General features: G+C 39.1%; 1 protein-coding gene across 16 annotated transcripts in view; it reads right to left on the bottom strand.

The window, feature by feature from the left end:
• LOC308105616 (muscleblind-like protein 2a) overlaps positions 1 to 18,933 on the bottom strand; it is a 28,447-nt gene that overhangs the window by 8,816 nt on the left and 698 nt on the right. For 10 of the 16 annotated variants that reach the window (XM_080456455.1, XM_080456445.1, XM_080456443.1 and 7 more), the window contains exons 3-7: positions 12,584 to 13,290; positions 2,576 to 2,740; positions 2,237 to 2,452; positions 1,840 to 2,100; positions 186 to 239 (exon numbers count right to left, since the gene is read on the bottom strand). In XM_080456455.1, the coding sequence (XP_080312581.1) occupies positions 186 to 239; positions 1,840 to 2,100; positions 2,237 to 2,452; positions 2,576 to 2,740; positions 12,584 to 12,757 (870 nt within the window). In that variant the 5' untranslated portion in view covers positions 12,758 to 13,290. Of the gene's footprint in view, positions 1 to 185; positions 240 to 1,839; positions 2,101 to 2,236; positions 2,453 to 2,575; positions 2,741 to 12,583; positions 13,291 to 16,422; positions 16,639 to 18,933 lie in introns of those variants that run through there. The other 6 variants (XM_080456456.1, XM_080456446.1, XM_080456449.1 and 3 more) reach the window with 3 other exon arrangements.

The raw sequence follows: 18,933 nt of genomic DNA, 5'->3' as shown, positions 1-18,933 counted from the left end.
AACCAAGCACATCTAAAAACATCCTTCAAATTAATTAAATAAACTGATGGAGATTAAAAAAGAATATACACTAATAACAATACATGAGTATTTAAGTGGTTGTACAACAAAATGACAAAAATCAAAAACTCTTGTGTTATTACAGTATAATTAATAGCTACATGCAAAGCAAAAGGTCAAAGTACCAGGTCTACAGTCGCCTCGAGGGGTCGCTTCATTGCTTTGGCAGTCGACTGAGTCTTTTAATAGCAGGCAGCGAGCACATGATGGCAGTGGGCCAATGGGATTCAAGCGTATTAACATACAGGTAACAGCAAGCAGAGGTGCGTCATGGGGGAACAGCATTGCATTGTGGATAGGTGAGAAGGAAAAAAACAAAAAACAAAATAATCTGAATGTAGTATACCACATACAAAAACAATACACATGCGCAGTAACCAAAATAACTGATTCAAGGACACACAGCTAGGCTAACTACAGTGTGTAACTTCTCAATTAGTATGTCAGCATATACTATCAATTAAAAGCATCAATTAATAAGATTTAGAAATACTCTACAGTGCCATAGTTATTTTCAGATCGTTTAGATTGATCACTTAAATAATTGGTTAATCAGTGATTGTTAATCATAATAGAAATACTGCAGCTATCACACTAAGAATGATAATCTAGTCTACACAAAATATAATTAGGTAAAGCATACAACCACAACATTACTGCTTTAAGGAAGAGGATACAATGTCAAGTTTCATTCGATATTATTTCACGAACAAGATGACTTAGTTTTATCCAAGAGGTAGCCAAACACAATATCACACAAGAATAATATTACTCTTATATGAAAAAGCACAGAATGTGGAGCTCTGTTTACTATTAAATATGATATAATATCCAAGGTATGACCTTTGGTTGATTTGTTACACTAATATTTTCTTTAGGTTTCTGTAAAAATAATTATCACCTTTATACAGTATTATACCAGAATAACTTCTAGAGCTTCTAAACGAGCACCAAGTGGCATGCATAAAATAAAAGACAGAACATGTAAATGGAATACTAACCACTTAAAATGGAATACACAAAAGACAATGTCAAGTAGTGGGTCTACAAGGGCAGTCTGTCAGCGGCATCCATAATAATCAACGAGGAACAAAAATAAGCCCCAATATCTAAAAATGACAGCTGCTAGGCCTATAAGAAGACCTTTCAGATTAGTACCAACTACAGTGACAAAATAAGAAAATGAGTCGTTTCACTCAACAAGTTTGCAAAGTAAGAAGAGCAAGAAGAAGGTCAAAGTAAACTTCTAGATAATTAACTTGGCCTATGTCATTGATTAATACCATGGCATTTGGAGTTATTTCACTTTACCAGGCAGGCACTTGTCATAGTGGAAGATGGCTAGCCATTACCAAAAGTTTTCATTAGCATCAGTAAAACTGCTTAACAAGCCATTCTACTGTATTAAATGCCTGGTGTATGTTCAATGACAGATCAAATTAAAAAATGTCACTGCCACACTTTGCGGTTATAAATGAGCCCATAAAGCTTTTACGTGACAGTTTATTATCAACAGGCCATATCACAACAACTCTTTTTTTCCTCTATATTATATATTAAATAAAAAGCAGTGCTCCACATTCCATGATGTTTTTGGTTCATGTGACTTAGGCTACGAGTAGTTTTTTCAAGTCATAGCCCAATATGCTCCAGAAGTCAGGAGAGCACGTAAATACTTTGTCGCATGACGATGTCACTCGCCAAAATTAATAGATTTTCGAGTGAAAAACACAATGCGTTTTTCGCTGGAAAATGTAGGCTTAAAAGCATCTGTCTTACCATGGCTACAGCAGCTGCCTGTGCGGCCTGGGCTGCCACTGTCTGGTTGACCTGCTGCTGACTGGCTTTGATTTTGGCCTGTAAGTGTGCAGGCGGGTGGAAATACTTGCACTTCTCCCTGGAGCAGCGGCTCTTAATGTAGTCCATGCAAACGGTGACTGTGTTGTCACTGGTGTCTATCATGGGGCTGTCACTGGGGTGAGCGAAGCGGCAGTCCGTCTCCCCTCTTGCACAGTTTCCCCGCTGAAACTCACGGCATACCTAAGAGGGGACCGAATTAAAGTGAAGTCGCAGGTAAAAACTAAGTTTAATTTCGTGGGCTGCATCGACTCTTCCTAAGATTTCATATTGCGTGCACTGCATGTTGAATGGACCCATGTAAGTGTTGTTGCGATACCTCTAGTTTGTCTGTGCGCTGCAGCTTCTGTGTGGGGGAGGAGGAAGAGGAGGAGTTCTGGACTGTGATGGGCGGGCTTCCGGAGACCATGACGGACGCGCTGGGCATGATCTCTGTGGGAACGAGGCCCATTCCACCATGGTTCATGTGTGTAATATACGGAGCATAGCTGAGACCAGGGTTGTTACAGAGCCCCTGCGATACAGGAAACGAGTGCTATATGAGGGGAGAGGTTATAGTTTATTATAAAAACATGGTAAATCATAAAGGGTAAAAAAAAACTTGTTGAGTAGAAGAAGTCTGTGGTAGTTGCAGGTTTAATGAGTACGAGCAACTCACCACTTGCTGCATGCTTGTTCCAGGGATCATGAACTGCATCTGTTGTGCCAGCATGGCTGCTGCCGTCTTCTGCTGAATGAGATTGTTGCGGCCGTTTATCTCCAACTGGGTTTTTAAGTGCGAAGGTGGATGAAGATACTTGCAGTTTTCTCTTGAGCATCGGCCCTGTATTCAGAGAGAAAGAGGAGATCAGAAACTCAAGGTTGTGGGCCAGTGGTTCCAAGTCTTTTTCAATCAAATCTCAAGCCTACCATGGAAACGTATATTGTAGGAGTTCTTTTAAAACTGTGGTGAGATTATCCATGAGATATTTATGAACGCAACAACGACAAATGAAGAATGGGGGACGTCAACGAGTGGCAGAAACATAATTCACATGCTTCAGTATAGTAGTATTTCATGATTCTCGAGACATCAGATCAGAGCTGTACTCAGAGATGTACTTTGCGTTCTACCAACCCATCTACTAAACTAGTGTTTCTCATACATTTTCATGTCAAGGACAGACATATTGATATGCATTTGGCCGCAGACCTCCGTCTGAAAAGATTTGCAAACATTTGTTTAATATTGTCCAAATTATATTAAATAAAAAATAGCCGATCTTCAAACTGACAACGTGTCTTGGTGCGAATAGGGTTAAATAGGGAATCGCCTCAAGGACCTCTGGGAGTCCCCGGACCGCATTTTGGAGAACCACTGTAATAAAACCTTGACAGTAGTTCTCCAATACATTAATTCCAAATGTTAATGACATACAAGCCACTTGATTGGCCAAGGATACTAGTACTGATGTTATGCATTGGATGCATTCTCGTTATGCAAATTAGTTAGACTGTTAGTTAGACTGTTAGTTAGATGTGAGGGCCGCGAGCGGCCCTCACATCTAGGCCCGATCCGAGGTTGGTCCAGACAGAGTCCAAGACTCATCAGATGTCAGGGCCGCGTCAAACTCTCCAAACATTTCCTCCTTCTAAATAGTCAAATTCCTCCTCATGCTTTAGCGGTGTGTGTGTAACAGATTCACATCCTCATCGTTCCTAAACATTTTGACTGTTATCCCTTCTAAATAGTCAATTTCCTCTGTAAGAGATATTTCTGAACCATGACGGCGACCTGGCCTAATTATAGCTCTGCACACACGTCATGCGAAGTCCTGCCTCTCGGCCCCTCTCCTCCCTCCCCGCTTTGCTTTGCGGCCCTAACCTCTAGTCCCATCCTCCCAACCTCGGTCATGTGATAAAGAGGTCAGACTTCCTGTATCTGGTTGCTATGGCAACCTGCCAGATCAGGCTGAGGGTCTGATAGGCAAATCAGAGAATCAATCAAACCGAGAGTCCGATCACTGATCGAGGTGGGGTAAGATGCCTAAAACATAGCCATAGCTCTGATCAACAGTCTGTGGCAAGTTTCGGGGCAAATGGAGTGATCCTGTGCTTGCTTACCCCGCACGAACTTTCTGAGCTTTTGTCAATTATATAGTAGTAGTAAGAAGTAAGATAGTAAGATAAGATAAGATAGTAAGATAAGATAAGATACTAGACCTGGGAATAATGCAAGTCGGGAAAAATGGACATAACACCTGTTGTACCATTTTGTGCCCATATATGGAGAGCTCTGTATCTGTCTGTCTGTCTGCCTGTGTTCCTTTTATGCCCATACAAAAAGGGGGCATGCCCATATATGGGCATATACTGACGGCATCAGTGATTTCCAAAAGGGACAAGGACTGACAGATGAGATTTGGTTGTCCAGAGCCACCATTGCGACCCTATGCCCATATATGGGCATTCCAATATATGGGTATATACTGATGACATCAGGGATCTCCATATATGGGAATAAAAGGGACACAGCCAGACGGGTACAACGGGTACTCTGACGAAGCCCCCCCAACACTATGACATATGGGTCGGATCGGCCTAGCTACTCCAAAAGGTTCTTCACGTTCAAACATTAGCTGTAGTATCATGAAGCCCTCCACCTACGGGCCCTTGTTGCTTGGATGTTTTCACTCTGCCCCAACAATTATCATCCTCCAGCAATACACACTTAAGCCTGGGTTATACTTAGTTGTGCACGGTTGTCCCGCACTGAAAACAGCCAATCTACAAGCTCAAAACACATTGCAGCGCCGACATATTGTGAGATTTAATCGACCAGGGAATACTATGCAGATTCCAACCACACATCTCTGACATTTAAGCAGTGGTGGAAAAAGTACTCAAATGTTTAACTTAAGTAAAAGTATCAATACTGCAATGTAGAAGTAGTCTGTTACAAGTAAAAGTCCAGAATTCAAAACTTACTTCAGTAAAAGCACAAAAGTATTGGTATCAAAATGTAAATATCTGCTGTTATATCTGCAAAGTAACTAGTAACTAGTTTTCAAATAATTGTAGTGGAGTAAAAGTACAATATTTGCCTCTGAGATGTAGTGGAGTAGAAGTAAAAGTATAGAGAATTGGAAATACTCCAGTAAAGTAAAAGTACCTCAAAATTGTACTTAAGTACAGTACCTGAGTAAATGTACTTAGTTACTTTACACCACTGCATTTAAGGGGCATAAAACAACAGCAAATCATGGTAGTGACCTTCATACTGTAGTGTGAACCAATCCTGATTTGTGTTTATACTACCATATACAAACTCTAAAAGGGTGTATATTACTGTATATATACCGTCCATTGTATATGCACCAAAACATCTCTTTACTGTCAATTGAAATAGATGGCTAGTTGATGAATTGGTTGATATTCAACAGCCTTGAGCTGATATGCTAGCAACATGGCGCTTATAAATAACAGGATATTATCATATCCTATCCTATCCTAATGGACTTGACAGCATAATTAGCCTAATGCTGTCATATCTGTCAATCACGCAAGTGAATTAGCCTAATCAGAGATTAGCCTCTTTTGTCCTACATTTTCATATAGTAAATCCTTCAATCAAAATGAGCAGAGAACTAATTTCAACTCAATTGCATTTTCTCCCAGGAGATTCAATAATTATTTTCCATAACTGTCCATGTGGATTTAACCTACAATTAATATTCATTAAGGAATGACACTTTGATGAGCTATTGCATAAGGTCTATCTCATCATCTTACCGTTTCAGTCACCTATAGATTATATTCAATATTACATCAAATATTCAGATACCATATCCTAACCATATCTTAAACAAAGCAATTAAATAAGAGGATTATATTTTATTTGCGTTCAGTGAACATGTTACAAATAAATAAATATTTAGTTTCTAGAGTTTTGGAAAAAGCTTGTTTGGTTGAAAGTGCAGAAGTATATTAATTATGTTCAATCTATCTCTTACAAATAGGCCTGATTTATTCAAGAACACTATTTATTCAATAGCGGTGCTATTTCATGGTAACTAACTAACTACTGATTCACAGAACACCTTTTTGTATGCTAAAAGATTTAAAATCTAGAAGTGTGTAATTTACATTGCATATGAATGAGACACTATTCCTCATCAATGGGACACAGAATAACTGTTTAGTAGGCCTACAGGAGCTAAAACAGCTGGTCAGTATACACAATTTAGCCTTGTTCATAAACAAAGGGGGTGCACATATTTAAATTAGCCTGCATTGAGCGAGATCTATCATGTGTCCTCCAGTCCATCCCTATTCATCACCAAATTAAATAGCCAGATTTAAACAGAAATGTTAAGGTCTATGAACACAAGATCCCTGTTCCCCCAAATTAGACAAAATGCTCATCTGTCTTCTTACACTACTTCTCTAGGGTTTTGTCATGCCATGTCTTAGGCTGTACAAACAAGGATGATAGGCCCTTTAATTATTTGATATGCTGCCACTGAGGCAGATGTCCACTGCTTAATCCAAGCTTAAAAGGATGACTTGTGTTGAGGTAACATTCCTCCTTAGAAAGCAAACAGGGGGGGGGGGGGCGTGTGAACGCTACCGAAGAATAAAAAGAAAATACGATTGATCACTGGGCGTTAAAATGCCTCAAGACTGTGGTACTACACATGGTCATTTGTCACTCAGCTCCTATGTTTACAAATAAGACGTAGTTTAGAGTGCATTAAGTCTAGAATGGTTTCTGAAACTAGAGTTATTTTATAAAATTCTACTTTACAAGATTTTATCTCTGGACGTGTAAACAAGCTTCTAGTAACGTTATCCATGCGACTGACTGTCACAATAACAGTACACCATGCAACAGGTGCAGCATTAGTCACTATAATTTCTCTCTCTCTCTAAAATTCAATAAATGTACTTGATTTTTATATGAAAGCTCGTTAAGAGTAGTTCTCCAGCAGTAACCTTTGTTTGCATATACACAGAATTGCGAATTAGAGAATTTCTTAGTTATACCAGCGTTGTTGTAACTAGCACCACAGAAGCGATTAGTTTACATTTAATGATGAAACGAAGTTCTGAAGAAAAAAAAGGAACTTGCAGAAGTGGTTAATTCTGATTATATCTCCGTCCGCCATGTTTCTTCTGATTTGTTTATGTATATCTGTATGTATAAAAATATTGATTTCTGAGCTAATTAGCTACATACCACCATTGTTGTAATCACAACAATGCTAAAGTTAAAGTTTATATTCAATGATGAAACTAAGATAGTTCAGGTGAAGGAAAAAAAAGGAAGTGGCTAATTCCGGTTTTGTGTCTGGCTGCAGTGCTCCTGCAGCTGCGATTCTTTTTAAGTTAAAAACTTTTTTTAAACCTTTTTTTCCTTCAAAAACAGCATGTCATTGGCCCTTTAAGTCAAAATGCCCTGAAGTCAGTCAAATACATTCCAGTGCATACCGTTAACAATAAGGGAGAGAGTGATATGATCTGCTGTAGTCTATAGAGACAATCACTAAGGCAACACTAAAAACCAGCCTACACAACCCAATGTCATATAATGTAACCATGAAGAGCAGGCTATGTTTATCTTTACATTAATCTATACAACAACGTTATCATTTGTTCCAGGGCTTTAGCAATATAATCACAGTCTACATCTCAATCACGAAAAAGGATACTGAATGAGGACTTTGATGTCATGCACAAAAGAAATACCATCTTACATGAAATGTGTGCTACAGTACAGTATGTGTGCACACTGCAAGCGAATCACGGATGCTGCATCTAAACCACCAGTAGATTTGATGCTTCACTCATACACACACACTTGTTAATGTGTTATACACAGAAGCAGTGGTGCGAGCTCTATTGTTTCTACTTATGTGTGGGATGACTCACATTATTTGGCCTCTAACCAGCTAAATAAAATAGCCAGAGCTTAATTTCTTAACACTTCTCAAAAAACACATTCCTATGGAAAACAGAATAAAAAAAACATGTATTAAAATGGAAACTAGATTAATAAAGTAGAATACTGGAGATCATGGAATCATTTTTGTGAAATTTATCTGAATGCACACAATCTACTTTAATCAATGTGAAACCATACGCATAAGTGGAAGGAATCCAAAAATGTCCAACAGCAAACCTTTAAACCTAGGGTTTGAGTATAGCCTGCCTCACACCTGAACAATACATAACCTTCCATGACATTTCTTATCTGCTGCTCCATTTCTTTACATTATCTGGAAAAGGGTAACCAAAGGTTGATCTATTCTAGATGATCAATTCAACGCCAAGCTTTTTTTTAACATAATCGCACATTAACGATAATAATAATCCAGCTTTTTACGTTACAAGATGAAAAGAGAGCATATACCTGTAGATGACCAACAGTTCGATTATAGAATGCTGATGACCCCCTTTTGCCCAAATTGTAATCCTTTATCATGTACATGAAAATAAGCAAATAATGTGCCTCATCAGCAGGAAGCGGAAAGGACAAATGTCCTTTTATTTTTGTTTGTATCCATAATGTCTTCCTTATTTGTTAATTACAGTACCCATCAACTTATGCCATTGGTCAAACGTGCTAGTCTCTGTGTTACTGTATGTGTTCACAGCACTCTTTACTTTACATACAACTTTAATGGCTGGAAACATTTTTGCAGCAGATCCATTTGACAAATCCTAGTGCAACAGGCAGCATGGTGTGGTGGGCACCCCACCCACACACTGAATGTTAAACACCACTCCACAAAAAACAGACAGCCCTAAAGCTGGGGAGTGGCTGCAGTGGAACGAAACAAAAAAATCATACTGAATTTACTTTTATGGTGCTCTAGAAGCAGGTTAAAGGAAATATAAGTGTTTCTGGTGTCAGTGAAAGTATTCCCTGTCTCTCGAGTCCTAAAGCCTTTTAACTTTGGTATTGTGGTGAGCTAGTAAATAATTCCTTTGTGCACCACTCTGATTCACAAAGTAATTCTTGTGTGGTTGGTTTGTCTGTCTGTCTGACAAACCTCCCCCCCTACTTAAGACAGTGAAGAGAGACAGGAAAGCAAGGACAGAGGGATGACACGGTGCAAGCCAGGTCCCCCAACCAGAATCGGACATGAGGACAATGACATTACAGTATGGCATTAGGAACTAGTGAGCTACGTCTGCTTTCCTGAAAAACATTCAATCAAATATACTGAAGAGAGCATTAAGTTGGAAGCCAGCCTAAATTACTGCAATGAATAGTACGCACGTGTAGAATGGACATTTCCATTAGTAGCTATGTTGTGCTTCTGTGTCAAACACAGAAGAGGAAGTAATCAAACCGAGGGGGCCTCTGTTGTGATCCGTTTGATGCGGAATTGTTCTTGTATCCATAGCAATAAACATCTTTGCATCCCTCTGAAAAGTAGATGGTGTAAAACACAGAAGTAGGACATTAACCTACCCTATTTTATATCTATGGTTCTTCTGCTCCAGAAAGAAACCCTACAAAATACATAATCTTATTATTTTTCACTGGGCCGCTGTGGTTTAAATAGCATACATAATTCAATAACCCTCCAGGACGATGTTTTTCTGGACCTTACTCTTGTAAGTGGATGTTTTGGTATTGGCCTATAACTGAGGCTTTAATAACACTAAAAGTACAGCAGACCATTTAGTGTAATTACACAGTGATGTGAAGGAGTCCCATCCTGTCTAGCTAGTGGTTCTACTTTACTTCAAGTACAGTACAGCTGTCTCGCACTTAGGAAAAGAAGCCAATGATAACGCACGCTCTACTTACTAAAAGGGGATAACTGATAACACAGAAATTAATAAATAACGATACTATAGTATGCTAGCAGTCAGCTAAGGGAATTAGCAACATTTCCTTTTCTGCTGGGGATTCTTCTAACCCAAAACAGTCATCAGAGGGCAGGACACAGGAAGTAGCTACAATTAGCCAGCAATCATGACTTGCAACCGGCTGAAAGCCACCACAGCTTGAATAAATACATGTACCCTTACCGCATGGCGGCCGTTTTGCTCTTACTTCGTGTGTGTGTGTGTGTGTGTGTGTGTGTGTGTGTGTGTGTGTGTGTGTGTGTGTGTGTGTGTGTGTGTGTGTGTGTGTGTGTGTGTGTGTGTGTGTGTGTGTGTGTGTGTGTGTGTGTGTGTGTGTGTGGGGGGAGGGGGGGGGGGGGGGGGGGGGACCGTGTGAATAGGTCAATTGAAGAGAGACACAGGAATGACCCCTTCTCTAAAAGGAGTAAACGGTCATAATGTCTCATGGTTACAGTTCCAATAAGACTGCAGAGCACCTTCCCCTTTAAGATGAGATGGAGGCAAACAGGGGACAAGACAAGTCTCTGTTGGACTTTCTTTAACCAATTTGAGAGTAGTCATGAGATACTAGTTACTATACGACACCACATGCACAGAATCAAGTTGGCTCAAGAATGTTAGAAATAATTGGTCCATCAGCAGAAACCTACTGCAGGCATTCTGCATTTGTGAATTGTTTACATGCCGACCGCTCAAATCAGCCACCCAGTATGGCAATGGAATGTCATTTTTGCCGTCATCATTCAGAACTACTGGAAGTGCTTATGAAAATCACACATTCCCTATACCTGGCTATACGACAAAAGAGGACTATGAAAAAAGGACCATTAGTTAAATAGCGGGAACTGTGTAGCTTGTAATAAATACTGGCAAAAGGTTGGCAAGTTAGTATTAGTTGACAGTATAACAGTGTGAATGTCAGTAACAGACAACGTTAGAGAACCTTTCTTTAACAACAGGCTATTCACGAGGAAGAGCTGTGACTTCATCACATGACTGCAGTCATAGCAGATTTCCCAGCCAATCTTCCTTTCGATCTTGACAACAGACTCTCTATAATTCTTCAAGGCTTGTACAAATTCCAGATAATCAAAACAAGAAAAAAAACACTAGGCTTCAAAATACAGGAAAATACAACAATACTTTCCTTAGGGCTTCAATGTACAAAATAAATAATACACTTTCCCATTAGGTTACAGTGACGTAGTGTGTTTGTAGGAGGTTATTTGGTTAAAGATGGTGACCAAATACTGCAATGCAGGTTTGATATAATCCCAGCTACAGTATCAAAAAGTGTGACATTAAAATCATGTCAATATTATGTGAATATTAATGTGTGGGTGCGTTGAGACTGTGGGCATTTTAATCCTGTTTGAAGCTGCTGATGGCATTAGTCTAGTGTTTTCTCACCGCAATATTTCAAACAAAAAAACAAATAACTTGACTTCTGTGAAGCAACTAAAGCAGTTGTAAGCAGTGGTGGAAAAAGTACTAAAATGTTTGATTTAAGTAAAAGTATCAATACTGCAATGTAGAAGTACTCCGTTACAAGTAAAAATCCGGAATTAAAAATTGACTTGAGTAAAAGTACAAAAGTATTGGTATCAAAATGTACTTAAAGTACCAAAAGTAGAAGTACTAAAATGTTTGAAAATAGCAGATCTACAAGCTCACGACGCGTTGTGAGCTATTTTCAAATAGCCTAGGTATAAAATAGGGCTAAAGTGGTTAATGTATGTTTTATAATGTAATAATTTATACCTGCAAAATAACTAGTAATAATTGTGGTGGAGTAATAGTACAATATATGTCTCTGAGATGTGGTGGAGTAGAAGTAAAAGTATAGACAATTGGAAATACTCCAGTAAAGTAAAAGTACCTCAAAATTGTACTTAAGTACAATACTTGAGTAAATGTACTTAGTTACTTTACACCACTGGTTGTAGGTACTAGTTAAGGTAAGGTAAAGATGACAAAACGAATGTCCCTCTGGTAAAATGACTTTAGCATGTTTCCTCATGCGCCAGTCTCTCTTGGTGGGATGACATCAATCACAATGGAACACGTGACAGTAGATATGGACCCATGGGGGAAGAGCAGTTCAATACATGCACTGTTTAACATAATCAGTGGCAACAGTATGACACTTCGTAATAATCACGATGATTAATGACTGGGAGATATGCAGACATAAGCAGGATACCTGCTCTACTTGTACTACGTAAGCTCTGAACAATTAGCTAATTTTAAATTCAATGTAAGGTAGTTTTTGGGATGATACTCACTGATGTTCACTACAACCCAGATGTCTATCATGTCAAAAATATACAGTACATATGTAAGTAATTACATACTGTATATATATATAAAATAGGGCCTTTGGCCAGGCACGTTGACTGGCAATTGAGGCGCTAAGATGACGATTCAACATGAGAATAATCGAGGGGGCATGACTGCATTGTGTTGTGATAGCAGTGAAAGCCACAATGCAGATTAACCCAAAACTGGCCGCACACTGCACACAGTGATGGGGGAGGGGGGGGGGGGGAACGGGGTAATCAGTTGAAATCCAATTGTAAGCCAGCAGTCATCCATAACCTCTATTCAACAAGAGAGGGGTGTAAAGTGAACGTTTGTCTGCATTATTAGGAAGAGTGTGGCCTAACCTCACAAACTTGTTACTTTTTACACTTGCTGAAAATCACATTCAATTAAAACAATTATTCAACAAAGTTCCCTGCACATTTCCCTTTTTTTTTTGCCATTATAACAATGTATCATTAAGCTGTCAGGCATGATATAGTGTGCTTGATATATTGCTTACCTTTAGCGAGTCAAAGCAGGCAATAACTCTCCCATTTTCAACCTGGCAGCTCTTTGGTGGATGTGCAAATTTGCATTCCTCATCACTACGTGAGCAAGTTCCTCTCTGAAACTGCCGACACACTTCCAGAGTTAGCCATTTTGTGTCCCTTATCGAGGAAAGATTCAAAGCCATGTCCAGAGACCGGATAGTGTTACAAATTAAAAACCTTTAAAACAATTTTTGGCTAATATCCCATATAAAAATAAAGGAAAACTATTAAGTTGATCAAAATGTTTGGCTCCGTGTTAAAAGTCCTCTATTAAAGCACACTAATGAGCCCTCCATCGGTTGCAATGAATAAACTAGATGACCAGTCAATCACTCTGTAACAGCCAAAGCCGACTGAGGGAAGAGTGAGGCGGTTGCTCTGCGAGACATTCAATGTGTGCTCCTGTACTGGCAGTGACCAGAGATATCACGGTCAGCAAAAAACTGTTTGTGGAAAAAAATACTTTGCAGAATGGTTCCAATTTCTTGCACCGTTGTCCTTTGTCCAGATCTTCTCCTGCCTCAAATCTCTCCTTCAGGTGCTGCTGTTGTACAAACTGAAATGGTGGCAGAGGTTGTGTGGCTGAGGTATCTATCCTATGATGGTGTGGGAGTAAAGGCTCACAGACCAGCTTCAAGTTGGGGGTGTTGTCTCAAAGGCACTTTCTGTTGTTGATCTGAAAGAGAAAAAGAATACATTTTGTGAAGAGAATCATCGATCTACACTTGACAACTTGATAATCTAAACTGACTTCCGTTCAGTAGCGTTGTTAGGTTCGTAGAAGAGAAAGGAGGAAAGAGCATGTACGTAGAACCAGCCACAGAGTTGCAGATGGTCTCCAGAATTTACTCACCAAAACAAATACTACATTTACCTGCATTTGGCTAAACTGGGTGCCTGTAGCAGTTTGCTGACGGGAAAAGCACAGCCTGGTGGGTGTTAATTTGGGACCCTGACAGATATTAGTTCATTTTAAAAAGTAGGTCATTAATTGTTACCAGTTAATGACCTTTAACGAGGGTTGGTTAACATCATAAAAGATGATGGGGTCTAATAACGGCATGGCTTCAATGTGGATCCTGGACATCAGGTGGCCAGTCTATGACGTCTGTCATCTATATGACGTCACTAATATGAAATCAGTCATCTCCATATTTGGACTAAGTTTTAGCCCTCAGACCTCCATTGACTTCCAGTATAAAATTTCAGTTCTAAAACTCAGGAAAAAAATCACAAGAGTGAAAAATATCCAGGCAGTTACTTCCTTGGCCTACTGGCAGCATGCACAATAAATTGCCGTACACACAGGCCCCTCCTCTAAATTAGACAGCTAGTCCCAAGAACCACACGTAAATCAAAATTAGCATTCATAGCCAAGACAAAAGAAGGGAAAAAAAAAAAACTAGATATACTTAAATACCTTCCAGCTAAGAGCGAATGCAATGCAACTAAGCTTAGACATTTGGAAGTGTTTTGAACCTGATTCAACAAGAAATTTGAGATGGGCGGTGCCCACTTGACAACCCCAATTACACACAGTATGCAGTGCACACTCAATTCTTTGCCGTGGCATGTAAGTAGGGTAGTTTTCTACTCAAGTGCTCATCTGATATTACAGCTTAGATACACAGTAAAATTAGAGTTAATTTAACCGAGTTTAAAAATCCAATTGTCTCCATTTTTAGACAGTCTAAAATTAACACTGAGGATTTTACTGTGTACAGAGGCAGAGCTAGATATCAGTAATTAGCAGTAGCAAGTTAATATGATCTATACAGCAATCTCCACTGAATAGGTTATAACTGATACCAATGTGTTGAATCAAGTTTGTAATAACTTGAAGTTCACCTACTCGAGCTAGACTGGAATGGATAGACACAACACAAGGTCTCAAATTGATTAAGCACCCAACACTTCAAGGAAACCCTACACATAAGACTGCCACCCCCTGTTCATTTAAATGTATGGTGGTGTGGACTAATTGGGCCTTGCCCTAATGCTTTTTAAATTGCTCAGTTTGGATTTTGTGGTACTATCCCTGGCAGAACTTCCTCTGGACAATTGTAACTGATGTAATAGATGTAGGCCATAATTCTACTACATCAAAGTGGAAGGACATTGTAGCACACCAGGGGAAAAGCAGTGACATCCAGTGTGTCTGATTTGACAAGTCAGCCTTGTAACCCTGTGGTGTTCTGCAAATCAGAATGATACATGTGACTGACCAATATCTCTGGCCTTGAATTAGCTTCAGCCTGGAGTTTATGACATTTTTATTCCATGCAGTATTAGTATGCTCATCAGAACTGGATAAAGTCCATTTAGACAAATCCACAAATATAGGCCTATTTGGGGGACTGGGGAACCACAACCATTAACTTATCTAGATGTACAACACTGTCCCTAAGCTATGTGTATGATAGAATTGGCATTTTGAGAAGTATTTGTCTCATTGGCTATATAGTTAGAGAAAAGATTTAAACCCCAGTTAATCACTGAACAATTACCTACACAATGTATAAGTCAAGGTGTCCATATTGTAGAATTAAAAAAAATCTCACTATGAAGATAACAAATGAACGAACACACACACACACACACACACACACACACACACACACATTAACTTTAAACAATCATGTAGCATATACAGAGATAGAACATAATAGAATTGCAGCTGGATTCCATGGCTCTGACACTTCAAATATATCCAATTGTTAGCCCTTTGAGTAGGCATACTAGGCAATAGAATTTCATCATGTAATGAACTCCGACTTGAATTCATAGGGATACAAAGCAGCTTTAAAAAACTGCTGGCTGTTCCTAGTTTAGTGCTGAGATCACCAAGCATTCATTATTGCATCCATTCCATTTACTGAGTCAGCCTAAGTATATACAGTAGGTATATTTAAAGTCAATAATCTTAAAGGGAAAATTTTACAAAAAAACAACAACCCTGAATGGTAATTTTATGTTGGACACATTAACTACCATATAAAAGAGATCTTTATTATTTTGTGATGCCATCCATCCAATGAATCTCTCTGGATCTACAGATTCATTTATAACATATGGGAGGATAACTTTGTGGAATGTTTATCTGAGCATTTAAATTGAAATAAGCCTCAGTTCATAGTAGTGCTACTGTGTGAGGAACTCAGTAGCTGGGCTTCAAATGCTTACTGTACAATCTTTAAAAGTATATCTAGTATTCCCGAGTAGGCTAGCTGTGGACACAAAATACATTTTGAAGGCCGTCTGTGCTTGTAGTCCTACTCTACCATTAGCCAAAATGAGCTACAAATGTCTAGCTACAGATTGACTGTCATGGACTCATGACTGAACTTCCAAAACAAATAGGCCCATAATGTCTGTCCTTGAAAAGACAATTTTGCTTGACTGTTTCTTTCCAGTAGCTACATAACAGTGTTGTAATGAAATGTTGACTCTTGACCCACCAACACTACACAGAATATAAGAAAAGCACAACCTCGAAACTTGCAGTTCAACACGGGACAGACTGGTGCATTTAATGTTGACTCACTCAGGAAGTTGCAGAGCAGGCATCAAGAGAGGTTAACTCCCCTAGCCGAATGAATTTACACAGTAGGAACACACCTAATGAAGTGAAAGTAGTCAGCAGTGACTGCCAACTTACAAACAGTAGCAAAATAGTCTCTCCAAACACCACTGTAAACTGAAATCATCTACTGTAATTCCCCCCTTAGCCACACCACATGGTATTTAACAGCATAATGCAGCAAATTCCTTCAAGCGCAAATCAGGAAACAAGAGCAAGGGAACTAACCTCCACTTCATGCAGTACTGGGAAGTGGGAACACAGTCTCTAACCTCATTTACTGCATCTGGGTTAGTAGTCCAATTTCTCCTGAGTAGTTACCATCTGAAGATAATCACCAGGAGAATATCTCTCATTTTCTTTGCCGTCCTGTGGCCTCGGTATCCATAAAAAGATTTTCTTTCCGCAATAGTGTAGGAAAAAGGCTGTCTGCTTAACTCTGACTGAAACATTTCCAGCCACCCCCTTCCTGCCTTCATGCCCGCCTCCAGGAAAGACCTCCCAGAAATCACTGGCCAATAGAAAGTCAGAAGCTGGTGTGCTGTGTAGAAAGCTGTGTGCACAGGCCAGACTGCTGGGCTGCAGGCCGTTTGTAGCTTATTATTCAAACTGCGACTTGAACAAGATTTCTTTTGTAAATGAAAACGTTACTACTAAGACTTGATCAATAATACTACAATAATGTATGACAGCAATGATATGCAAGAGTTGACAAAAGAACTACAGCTGGATGTTCTTTACTCTACATCCGGATGTATAGCAATCATGGGTCACAAACTCACCCTCCGAAAGTTATTTGACTAGGTCAATATACGTTTACACTAGAGTGGTTTATGTGCTCAGTGGAGTGCAAAAAGTAACTCCGGCAGGAAGTGTGGCTAGTCAAAAACGTCAGTCCTGAGTCCTCTATGACATATCTATGACATGATTCCAAATTTGGGCAAGGTTTCAGCCTGATTCTACCACCACTGCCTTCCATAAAAATAAACACACACATACACACACACACACATCTCGCTTCCTTGTTCTACTGGCATATTTAGTACTGGATCAGTTGGGCAATTTTCAAGATTAGCCCAGGATAAAAAACACACAGAGGCGATAACATACCTCCATGCCTTCAGCATGGCGGAGAGAACAAGATAAGGTCTAATAACAGCATGGCTACCCTGTAAATCTCTGACGTCATGTTGATTATGTCATATTGATGACATAGGTCTTGCCCTGTTATGGAGTTTGGTTCGGTGAATCAGCAGGTGGATCTGAGATTATGAATTGACAAAATGTGAAATATATTCACTTTTTTCACATTATGACACATACAATTGTTACAAACTTTTTTAAAGGAAGAAAAAACGGTATTACAATGTGTGGCCAATAGGGTTTATCTGCATGTTCCCTCAAAAGTAGATCAGTCACAGCTCATGTTGCTACGTACTGTACGTGCATGATGTCATGAAACAGAACGACCTCCAGTAAAAAGGAACGCAGCATTAACAGTACAACGGACCAGGTATTGCCAAAGGGAAACTCATGAGTGTGACACGAGTTGACATGCCCACAAGTAGCCAGTTCGTACATGTGGGGGCAATGCCATCCAGCTTTTTCATGTAGTGGAGCTTCGCCATCAAACACTGCATTGTGATTTGTGTAGATTCGTTCATGAACCACACCCCTGGTACTTTATTGATAGCTAAAGATTGGACAAGGACGCCACTTCCAACACTCATGTGTTGTTTATATTCTAATATGCATCCTGTAACTAACTTGTCTGTCCCGTGTTGAATTCGAGAAGTGGACAAATAGACAATCTAAGCTATTGTATGGATTGTATTTAGGATATTTTGGATTGTAAATGTGTTAATTTCCCACCTCTAATAATCTCTGGTCAGGTTGAATCTTCTTGGTAGGCAAGTACAAATTTTACATTATGAACGAACGGTTGCTATAAAAAAAAAATACAATTTCGCTATACTTAGATAATAATAAAGTAATGCCCAATCAATTATTTTCAGGTTGAAGCCTGAAATGTAGGCTACATGCAATTATTTGCCCAAAATGACCAGTGGCAACTAATTAGCATGATATTGCATTTAGATTGACATACTTTCTGTTCCTGTATGCAGCGCGACCATGATTCACTTATTGATTAGAGCATCGAGTGTGATAGACCAGTGGTTTTCAATGTGGGGTCAGGGGGAGACCCTCGGCGGCCCTCAATGGGGTTCCAGGGGGTCCCCTGCCAAATGAGTAGATTACTTTTATTTCACTATAATTAAATTTAATTCAAATGTATTGCCATATAGAATCTGTAAGTGTGCATATTCTAACAATGTTCAATATCACCATTATGAATCAATTTCAATGTACATTTATGATATTTTGACAATTTAATAAAAATAAATACACATATTTTCATATCAGGATCTCCAGGACATATTAATGTAGGAGTCTGTGGCATGAAAAAGTTTGAAAACCCCTGTGATAAACACAATTGATAGTCTTTCTGCAGCTTTGATTGATTGGTTGATTCAATTGATTTAATACTATATTAAAAGTTTTCCCAAAAAAAAAGAACAGAAAGTACAGTTCTATACAAAAGGATGCTAAAAGGATTAAACCCAAGAAAGCACTATGGCTTGTTTCCTTTGGGGTACTGTATTCAATTCATCGAAGCTCACAGTGGAGGTGAAAATATCATGTAGGACGTGCATAACAACACCTCCCCGAGGCCACACT

This window comes from Gymnoscopelus braueri (assembly GCF_963280865.1).
Source record: "Gymnoscopelus braueri genome assembly, chromosome: 18".
NCBI classification, from domain to species: domain Eukaryota; kingdom Metazoa; phylum Chordata; class Actinopteri; order Myctophiformes; family Myctophidae; genus Gymnoscopelus; species Gymnoscopelus braueri.
This window is presented reverse-complemented; position numbering and strand designations above follow the sequence as displayed.